The sequence below is a fragment of the Apostichopus japonicus genome, chromosome 5 (genome assembly GCF_037975245.1).
Source record: "Apostichopus japonicus isolate 1M-3 chromosome 5, ASM3797524v1, whole genome shotgun sequence".
NCBI classification, from domain to species: domain Eukaryota; kingdom Metazoa; phylum Echinodermata; class Holothuroidea; order Aspidochirotida; family Stichopodidae; genus Apostichopus; species Apostichopus japonicus.
In genome coordinates, this window is record NC_092565.1 from 4,042,771 (window position 1) to 4,054,232 (window position 11,462).

At 36.5% G+C, this 11,462-nt stretch overlaps 1 protein-coding gene across 2 annotated transcripts; it reads left to right on the plus strand.

The window, feature by feature from the left end:
- Nucleotides 1–243: 243 nt before the first annotated feature.
- Nucleotides 244–10,681, plus strand: LOC139967353 (uncharacterized). Of its 2 annotated transcripts, none has more exons than XM_071971048.1 (5): nucleotides 244–702; nucleotides 3,683–3,864; nucleotides 5,583–5,757; nucleotides 6,407–6,673; nucleotides 7,470–10,681. In XM_071971048.1, the coding sequence occupies exons 1-5, from the start codon at nucleotides 585–587 to the stop codon at nucleotides 7,850–7,852; spliced, it is 1,125 nt and encodes a 374-aa protein (XP_071827149.1). In that variant the 5' UTR covers nucleotides 244–584; the 3' UTR covers nucleotides 7,853–10,681. The 2 variants fall into 2 exon arrangements, with proteins under 2 accessions (XP_071827149.1, XP_071827150.1); XM_071971049.1 differs by having other exon boundaries at nucleotides 251–702; nucleotides 6,413–6,673.
- The last annotated feature ends 781 nt before the right edge of the window (nucleotides 10,682–11,462 follow it).

Below are 11,462 nucleotides of genomic sequence, written 5' to 3' on the forward strand. Positions count from 1 at the left end.
AATCCGCCTAATTAAAGTCACCCTTTAACTTGATTATTATTACCGTCTTTAGACAAACTCTATTACGATAAGTCTTAGTCATTGTACGTACTTGACCTCAAGGAAATAAAACCGAATACTTTTTTGTATAAATACGTTAATATATTATAAAAAATAAGTTAATATGTTATCAGCATATATAAGTGTAAAATATTTGTAAAAGAATGTTAACTAAATTTGCATGTTTCAGTTTCTATTCTTTACAGAAATCGCTATGGAGTTCTGTGGGAGCCATATATAACATTTAAGACGAAACGATTACCCACTCAACCAAGCGTGTATGAAAATAGATTAATTAATATTAAGTTTTACTTTCATTAGGTGCCGGTCATGCACATTTAAGATAGCGGGACTGAAGGGGGTGCTGGTAACACTGAAAATATACCGGTAACGGATGAAGGTTTTATAGTCTTCCGTCTGCATGACTCGATGTATCAGCTTCTGTTCATGTTGCACGCGATGTGTATTTTGGATAATCGAGTAATTAGCTGTTCCAGTCTTTTGGTCTATATTACACGGGTCTACCGTCCCGTGTTATCCTTATCATGGCTTTAGAATATATAATAATGAGTAAGGTAACTTACCTTGGAGTACTGTTAATCCTTACAACCACTGGCAGAATCGGCGACTGTAGGGCTGAGCGTACACCAAGCAAGAACGAAGGTAAGATTATCAGTATATTAGAAAATTATTCCAAAGTTACTCAAAACTAAAATGAGCAATGCATATATATATATATATATATACTAATGTGGTTTGACGATGGCTGTCTAGGAAATTAACACTGGTAATAATTTTAAGACTATTTTGCTATTTGCCAATCGCAATCGGTTTTCTTGTACGTCGATATCATGCGTTTCTCAAGATAGACTGAAATTGCGATGAAACAACGATCTGTGATATGATTTAACATTCATATCAATAAGACCGAGTCTGTGACTGTCTATAACATCCGTATCACTGATATCTATAGTCTGTGACTTTCTTTGCCATACACACCATTACCATCCACATCATCACTGGGACTAAGTATGTAGTTTTACCATCCATCGCTGCGATGTTTTTACACCAGCCATATCACAAGGACATATTCTGTGCTTTAAACATTCATATCACTCTGACCGAGTCTGTTACTTTCTTTAACATCTGTTTCATCACCAGGACCTAGTCTTTGATTCGCTTTAATATTCAGACTATTGGGACCGAGTCTGTTACTTTCTTCAAACATCTGTTTCATCACTATAGGACCAACTATGCGTCCTTTAAGTTTCATAGCACTGGGAATTATTAGCTGTGGCTTGCTTCAAATTTTAAACCATGGGAAAATACAGTCATTTGCTCTTATTGTTCATATTCATTACCGGTACTATAGTCTGAGATTTAATTTTCATATAAAGGAATTGATCAATAATACAGTTGCTACATGTATAATATCACTATAGTAACATTAAATTCGTCCAAAAGCCAAGACAAGAAAATTGTCAGAGAAACGAACAGTTGATCGAAGTATAATTTCATCCACATTGACACCTCAAAATTTTAGAGTAATAGCTTCCTCCTCGAACCACCTCCCCCACCCCACCCCACCTCGGACCTCCAATTAACGACACTGGCAACCTGGTAGTTTCCTTTTACATAAAACTGTCAAAATATCGACCTTTCCTTACGTTTTTAAGTGAGTCTCTTGTGTCCTTTTTATTGCTGAAATAATGTTACCGGCCATTGAGCCTACACATAGACAAATTGCCTATAGCTAAGCCTATACCTACTGATTCCTTATTTCCATCGTGCTTTAATTATAACAACCTCGATAGCTTGCTTTAATATAGCCTATAAATAATTGCTACAGACTTCTTTAGAATTCACAAAGTTTGGCCATTGCCAATGAAAGTGTATATTCATGAGTGTTTAGAGTGGAATATTTAGACAGATGGAGTGCTCTATTGTCCTTTTTTATTGCCCGATATAATAACAAACCATTGAGCGCACACATAAACAAATTTTATGTGTAAGTCTAGGCCGCCTACCTAAAATATTAAAATCAGCCAATTGGGACAATTTCCTGATACCGATATATTACACTCTATACTTCCCGCCGTATCATGCTTTATAGCACAAGTACTGAAAGTATATGAACAGTTCGCAACCCTATATATCAATATATAAAAATATGATATTCATACTGCATGCTCATATATACTGTCAGTCTGAGTGCATTAAAATGGAACATGAAAGAACAGTATACCTTTAGAAAATGATATTTGTTACCAAATATTATCCCCTCCCCCGAGTTAAAAACATATTCTTTAAACAATTAACAACCTCACTTCATTAACTCCAAATCAGCATCTTTGTAATATTATAAGCACCAATTATTACCTTTCATATTCGAAAGTAGGTTAAACATCGTACTTTTAACATCTCGTTGAAGTACTTAGCTGTAAAAAACTTCATCAGAATGAAACGAAAACGTATATTAGCCTGCACTTCTTTGGATTTTAACGGCAATGCAAATGTTATGGACACTCGACACGCGAAATAAGATGTCGACGTGCGTGCAAACCACTCATTCAATTTACCCATAAGAATCAAACTTATTCATATTCAAGTACCTCTAGATCACATATATTAAGATTATCTACTTTTATTTGGGGGGGGGGGGGGGTAGTTCTTTTATAGGTGTTAAGGTTATCTAGTTTCTTTGATGTGAGTACTATATTCGATTAAGCCCAAAATGGTTTCTAAGTTTACTTCCTTTCACATTTTTTTTACTTATTTGCAGTTATATTGTCTTGTTCACCTTGTTAAACTATGTGATGAAACAACAAATAATAATAATAATAATAATATGCAGAAATGACAATATAACAGATGTGCCTAAGAACAGTGGCTTGCACAGGGTTTGAAAATGTGGGCCCCAATTCTAAATTTCCCTCAACTGATGCAGGTATAGAAGCATTAACCTGCATGTATCTACCTACGAGGGCTAAAGGCGGGCCCAATGTTCTATTAACTAGGGAGTGTGGCGCTGGGGTTGTTGAGACGGACTGATTTATTAGGGCACCTGGGGGGGGGGGGTCCTGCCCCAGAAACATATAAATGAAATGAAATTTAGGTCTCATGCTATAAATTATGTCTGTATATGATTTAGGTCTAAACGCATTACACCCGCACTTCCACAGATCCGCGCCACCGAGGGCGTTCTGGGTCCCGAGGACTGATCTAATTTTCCCAGACTGTAGAAAACATTCCCCGACTGAACTTATTTCCCCGAGTTAAGTTGGAGGATGGGAGTGGGGGGGGGGGGGTCATGATCCCCTCGCCACTGTTAAGATACGCTGTCTGTGTGTATACATATAAGTTTGTTATGTACTCACGCGGGCATGGAAATCTCTAATACGAAGAAGAGAACTCGGAGGCTATAGCTATTCGAAGAGTTTCAGCTGAAATCAAATGAGTAATTCGTAATTCTACTGTAAGTGTATATAAACCAATTTTTTTACTGAAAGCTTTATAATGAGTTTAATAAGTAAATACCCTTAGTATAAAAGCAACAATACGCTGTACTTTTTTGATCATTTAATACGTTTCAACTCTTACTCCAGTTTTCACACTATTTTTTTTTTATTGTTTTGCATTACAGATTTTGAAATTATTAAATCAGAAGGACCCATTATGTCAGCAAACTTTCCTCTTCAATACAGAAATAACGATAAAATTAAGTACCGTGTGCTAGCACCATCCAACGAGGTTATCCAATTGCGTTTCACACATTTGGATGTAGAAAGCAATGATATGACTAAAGAATGCCACGACAAGTTAGAGGTAAGCAGAATGCTGTTAAACTTAAAGGTATATATTTTTTTTTGGCTCCAAATGTAAGTTTTCTAAAACTTTGCTGAAAGATCTGAACCTGAAGGAAAAAAGTGAATAAGTTTTAGTCAAATATAGGTAAACGATGATTGCTTTTTAAGTCAGAGGTTATTGGCTAAATATAGTACAAATCGAATGTATAGTCAAAGATGAATTTAAAGTGGGTATAAAGCAAATGTAGTTAAGGTCAAATGTATTATAATAAATGTACTAAAGAATGAATTTAAAATGAGTTAAAGCATGACTTATTTACAAATCAGAGACAAGCTACGTATAGTTAAAACCGAATATATGGTATATAGTAACAAAAAAACACGTTAAACTGAGTTTTGATTAGGCATATACAAAACAGAGGTAAGATAAATACAGTTAAAAGCCGAATGAGTTATTGAAACCGAGGTAGAGTGTAGTACAACATAGCTAAAGGATTGCTTTAGTTATATAAATCAGATTTGTAGAAAGTGAAAACATTTATATGATAGCTCAGTATATAGAGACATATATACATAAGCCTAATATATTTATCTCAATTGCTCTTAGACTACATACACAATTTAACCGTATCTTCCCCGTTGAGAGGAAACAGATATTTGTCGCTACTTTCAATTTAGTCTGTCATCAGTTATTTAGTTTCGAATTGAACGTAGATCAGGAAGTTATCATTGTATTGTGTATATATTTTTTTTGAGGAGGGGGGGGGGCTGTAAGTTTAGGGGTTTAGGTAACGTTAAAGTGCCCTCAAAATAACAAAATGATAAATTTATTGTTCAGTTAAGACGTTAACACTTTGCCGGCCTCCCCCCCCCACCCCTTCTTCCCCAAATAAAGACAAATTCCTTGCACATATATACTATGGGGAATTCAACAGTTTGTCGCACAAATGATTACATATCAAATGTCATCAGTTTACCAATTTGCAACAAAATGATAAATTAATCACTTCATTAATTTCACTAATCCACTTTTTTGCAAGTGTCCAATTTATGTTCAGAGAGTCATCCTTTCCATACAATTTATAGCAAAATGATAAACTGTTCATTAAAGGATCTTTTCAATCTGAATTTTTCAACAAATGATTCATTTTATGCTCGTATATCAAACTGTCACAATTTCAACGTTTTGCAGTAAACTGCGTAAATCGATCATTTCATAAATCTAATGACATCAACATTTTGCAACAAAATGGTTCACTTTCCTTACATCGGAATGTCAACCGATTTCAACATTTGGCAGCAAAATGATGAATTGCAGCAAACTTCCAGAAAAAGATTTTACCATTTTGACGGCACCATAACAATTCCATATAATGGGGCGTACTTGATGCTAACATGAAGTTATTGAATTTATTTTACTGCCTATATTGAAAGCGCTCGGGGGGGGGGGGGGGGTTACAAAGGTACATTTACATTTATCCCACTTAGCCTTAGCGTACTATATATGATTAGGCCTATGTGACAAGATCATTTTCGGTTGTTCTCATTGGACCTCATGGTGGTAAAAGATTGAGGATATGAGCGTACTAAATTAAGCTATTCATTGCCAGTAACTCTGGTGACACAATTACCGATGACAACTGGCACAAGTTATTTGTAGACCAGTATCTCTAATCGTTTGTACATGTACACTCACTTTATATTAAACAACGATATATATACTTAACATTCACGTAGATTTCTGAAGTTGCGTCGTTTAACAAGACAACACTTTTGCGCACGCTCTGTGGATGTCTTTTACCGTCACCGATACTCAGTACGGTAAATAAAATGGATATCCTGTTCACTACCGATCACACTACGACTCGAACTGGATTTTACGCAATTGTTTCGTTCATTGACCCAAATGATTGTAAGTTATTTCTATATATATATATATATATATATATATATATATATATATATATTCTACAGTTTATGAGGCCCTCTGACATGTTATTGTCTTTAAGACCGGTTTCCCTTGAGTCAGTATAAGCAGTTGAGTCAGATAGGAAGCTATGAAAAATGGAAGGGAGATAGGGGACAGAAAACGCAAACCACATAATGTGGCCCAGATGAACCATGGAGTAACTTTATGTCCAAATTAATACTTTCTTTCTAAACAGCGGATTTCATACTTTCACCGAAATGTTGACTTACAAAGTACAAACTTTTGAAAACAAGAAATTTATTTTATTTTTGACTGGCGTGCATGCATGACGTTCCTGTTACTATAAAGAAGTAACACTGATTCTTACAAACTGGTCTCCTTCACCGACAATGTTAGTTGCCTCCCATGCCGGTATTTCTTTTGCAAAAGAGCATCACCACACCATAACAATTATCGGTATCATATATATGCGCTGTATACTTTATCATCATGCCTGTGCACAGGTGGTTGTAACTTTATTGTCCTTTTGCCCCGGAAGGTGTGTGGGTTGAGACATGTTTCCACAATTATTGGAGGATAGCACACATTTTTTCATTATCTGTAATTTAATGTCAATTCTTTATACCTATTGATTCAGATTCTCCCAGAACAGAAAGTTCGTCAAAGATATCCACATGCAGCCTGATCGTGACTCTAATCGTGGCCACTCTGTCATTTCTTATCGGTTTTCGATTCCACAAGCGACTAATGGAATTGGAAGAGAACGTTAGCGGAATTCATCTCATTAATCCAGGGTTAGATATCGTGCCTAGCATTAATGAATACCAAGAAGCTAATGAAAGTGACAACACACATAACAAGTCCGCAAATAAACTCGAAGATAGTGAAAACGTTGGAGGTTTGTAACCGTGTTTATAATTGTTTCGACTATATATATATATTGACCTAAACAGAGAATTTAGGTTTTCTAATAAAAGGATTGAAAAAAAGAGTATTCCCGCGTAACAGAACAATGTACTAATTATATGGATAAATTTACTTTAAACTTGACTATACTAAGTTAGTTGAGAGGAAAATCCCATCTCAGTATGTTGTACCGGTTGTTTGAATGAAACCACGCTAGTTTTTTCCATCTAAAACGTCCATACTATGGGAAGTATAGCAAGGAAGTATAGGCTTATATGGTGCCTAGGTGGTTTGTGATATCATTGTGTCAGATCTTCTTTACAAGATATTTACATATTCAAGAAAACAAAAAGTAGTTTCAGGTTAGTTACCATGACGACATCACTAACTCTGCTGTTGCCAGAGCTACTCATAAATATAAAAAAGTCACCATGTTTTAAAAGTTTGTATCTCCACGTTAAAAAAAGGTTGTTAAGATGCGATATTGCACTAAATTAAAAAAATAGTATAAATAATGAACTTCAGCGGGCCGAAAATTCCCGGCGGATATAGATTACGTTATTCGTCTGTGTGGAATAAACATGCCAGTCATTTCTCAATTAGAAATTTAATGGAATAAAGTATATTTCTTCATAGTTTAAGTTGATTTCGAAGCTTTTGCACCCCCCCCCCCCCTCCCAGCCCCCCATGGAAAAAATGTTTGAGAGATATTGAATTAACTGAAACTGGTAATATTTCCAATAAATTTTAGTAGTCAAATATAGTTGATCCTATTCACACTTTTGCAGGTTACATTCGCATGAGACCGTCGAAGAAACACGTCAAACCAAAACCTAAACCACTGGAGGAGAAAGTCTACGCTGTCCCCGATGCCGTTTGTGATCAAGACAAGAGCCCTGAGCCCTCAGCTGATTATGCGCAGTCTATTCCAAACCCCTCCGAATATCAACATATAAGTGATGACGTTGTATATGATCAATATACGCCTGCGCAGTACGAACAACCGGGAAACATAACCGATTCGGCTCCAACTAAACCAGAGGCCGATTCTACAGCACCAAACACATATTACTCACCGGAAGCTTATGCTGCAATTATTGATAGCTCGACATCTTCACCAACTGATGCAAAGGAATTAGCTGATGATGCAATCGATATTTTGACGAACTAGGCTTATATATATGAGAATATAAAGTTGTAAAATTGAGACTTCTCGGGTCGACTTAAAACACACATTATATAACTCGGGGAAGGTAAAGTGATGCAGCCGAAATTTCTACCACACAAAACGAACAGCACTCAACACATTGAAGCTAGTGATGCAATCGATAAAGTCGAGACTTATAAATCGAGAAATTAATGTAAAGGCCTATATAGAAACTATACCTACTGTTCACTAGAATATCACAATGTAACTCAGACTTCTACTGTAGAATACAAATCGTTCACTGGCTTATATGCCGTAGTCTTGGTTTCTATATGCGACACTAAACTGCGCACGTCATTGAACACGGATGTATATGTTTATGCTGCAATCGAGAATTTAGAGTCTAGGCCTATACTATATATAGCTGCTTATCATAGAATCAATTGTGATCTTCACTGCACATAACGCACAATACTCACATTATATACAATATAAATAGCCACAGTGGACATTGTGGACAATGGTTATCAATGCTCACATGTTGTGACACCTAATGCTGATATGCATTCGATTCAATGCTGATATTACTTCTGGGCAAATAAGGGTGCAGTTTATGTCTGCATAAAATGGATTTCATGTGAGCATAAATTTCGGAATTAATGGATAATTTTGTCCAATTTAATGATAGCATATGTTCGATTTAGTTTGCTTAAAATCAGTTCGATTTAAAGGTATAATTTAAGCGTTTTCCATAGCCGCCAACCATATGCCGTTAAGATTGAGACTTTACGTCACAAAACAAAAGAACAAAGGCTTATTGTCATCAGTGCGTTTTTTTGCAAGCAAAGTGCACGTGGACTTTCACTGCATACAGCACCTAATACAACAAAATATACACATGTAATCTATAATAGAAAGTTCCAATACATTAAGCATATAGGGCGACTATACTAACCCAACGTTTTTGCTGCAATCGAGACTTCTAATATACAATGTACAGATTATTGTTACAGTATAAGACTGATGCTACCCAGCAAATAAAAGGTACTTTCAAGAAAAGTCGCCCTGGGAAAGAACTTGGGCTCGAAAACCAAAACAGCCAAACGACTGACCCGATCTAAACCCCAGTCCCCTCGCATTGAGACTGTGCCTGCCGTGATCATCGTCAGGTGATGTGTGTATAACGATTCCCTTACTACACCTGGATCATATAGCCAAAAGGCCGGGAAGCCCATCAGAAAAATAACCTGCAATAAATCAGTTGAAACAGCGAGTGCTTGGCCGAAATGACCTATTTAAACATTAACCATTCTTTTCACCTCGAAAGTGAAAGGTTGTGCCGTGTCCATTTGTTTGATGTCGATTGTAAACTTTATTTATATAGAAACAGATAGGTCATTGTTGGATATATATTGGCAAACTACTTTAATTACATCTGTATATAACCGTGTTAATTTACTTTACCTAATATAACGTGATCACGTTAAGCATGCTTCTTTGTACTGTGGGTTTTATACTTTATGATATGTATGGGTCTTTTTCCTGACCAGAAAGTTAGTTTCATTGCATCATGCCCTGACATCGACTCAACCTGTTGGCTAAGATCCAAGGAACTCGTGTATGGTATAGGCCCTGTGGGACAAATATACCATATGTTATACGCGTATTAATTCGAATATACACACGTATGAATTCGAATATAAGCACGAATTGTAACAGCTTATTTAGTACCTGTATATATTCAAATTAATACTTCTATTCGAATTAATATGTGTATATGTTCGAATAATACGCGTAATAATATGGTATATTTGTCACATAGGGCCTACCATACTCGTAATACTCACGTGACGTAACATTAATGACGGGTACAGATCTCGCACCACAATTAATTGTTCCATTGACTTACACACTAAAATCGTCACTTTCAAGACCTGCCAAAGCATAGATAGAACTTTTCAACTGGTTTATCCTATACCAACCACATGATAGCTGATATCTTGGCCTATCATGGCACTTGCAAATTTCCGTATCATGGTCGTTTAGATTTTGAGCTAGAAGAGAAGCAAGTTTAGCATATACTAAACCCAAGCCCTTCCATTTGCTCGCTCGGAGTAATATCAACATTTAAACAAAGATTTTCTAAAATGGTTTATATCACCTTCAATCCTCTTTATTTTCACACCATCTGTAATTTAAATTATGCTCTTTCACATAAATACAGAAAAAAATGACGGTTACTGATAATATGCTTAAACAAGCATTTCATTAGGTACTTTTAGCTCTTTTCTCCGACAATGGTCAACCTTTCGAGCGGATGTACACTGCTTTAATTGTGGTGCGGTACGTATATGGGAACTGGGGTTTTCTGCCTCTCAATACTCTCTCCCAATTGTTGTTCAGGAGGAGGAAGTAACATAATCCTGCATTTGATTACTAGTATTCATTTATTTGGCAGCTGTTTGGTGACAGTTTGTACTCGGGGTAATGCTCTACAGAGAAGTAACTACATCCATAGGGATTCTGGGGGAAATACAGTGTTTGGGAGTTTAAAGTATATTATGGAGCTGGTGATGGGGCTGTTTGCAGCCGTGTGGCTTTAAACTTCTCCTCCATGACTCCTATGGAAACCTCCCTTCAGTAAGGATGTGTCTCCTGTCGGACAGCATAGAAATTGAGTTGAGAATCTGTTTATATCCATGTAATCAGTTACTAGACCCGGGGTTAGTGTTCAACCTGAATATATCAGAAAGTTCTAGTTAACTTCCTGGACCGACTGTTTGGTATTGACTATTTGGTATAGAACTGTCGACACAAAACAGTTTGATACAGCAATAAAAGAATCCAAACGGAGCTCTGGTGTTATTTGGTATTTATTTACTAAGGATCCCGTGTCACGTCCCCTCCTTGGATTTGCTACTTTTCAGAAAGAACACAACGGATAGCGAAATGAAAGAGCTAGATATTGAAAATAACTTAATTAACCCCAGAGGTACGACATCAATGTTTACCCAAATGTCTTGTGACCATAGTAAGCATGATCATACGGTTACATTCTCGATGTAAGGTGTCTTGGGTGTGAGTGAAAAGAGGTTACCTGGTATATGGTTTTCTTGGCCAGGTTCTATCTTGGGTGACTTTTCTTACATATACCTTGGTAGGCATCATCCACTCACCGTTTACTATGGCTCCGCGAACACTTGAAAGCAAAATCTTAACAAGGTAGTCTGTTTGCTCTATATTCGGACCCTCAGAGATATACTTGGGTGTTGATTATTCCTTAATTCTTGCAGCTTAGAAGTGAAACCGGTGAGATGGATCTACAGCAAAGGCAGGCTCATCAATGGGTCCAGTATACCGAATGACAGACATGGGCACAACCACATATACTTACCACCACCCCCACCGACAAAATATATACCATAAAATGTATCTTCGATAAAACGTTAAATAGTCGGAAAATCTTCCACTTACACGTAAAAGTTGCAAAATGTAGCACCTATAAACACCCTCTATTCTATAAAACTCTCTCAGACCCACCCATGGACACAAAATATCATCAACACACATACCTCCATACATTTTTGGTGTGACCTTTTCGGCTTTCCAAAGCACCATGCATGCAGTACAAGAT

What these genes read in the sequence shown, in the direction of transcription:
- LOC139967353 (XM_071971048.1), top strand. Translation starts at nt 585, where the DNA reads ATGGCTTTAGAATATATAATAATGAGTAAGGTAACTTACCTTGGAGTA. An exon ending in AATGCCACGACAAGTTAGAG is followed by an intron (nt 3,865 to 5,582) that starts GTAAGCAGAATG and finishes ACATTCACGTAG; the next exon opens with ATTTCTGAAGTTGCGTCGTT. An exon ending in GTTCATTGACCCAAATGATT is followed by an intron (nt 5,758 to 6,406) that starts GTAAGTTATTTC and finishes TTATACCTATTG; the next exon opens with ATTCAGATTCTCCCAGAACA.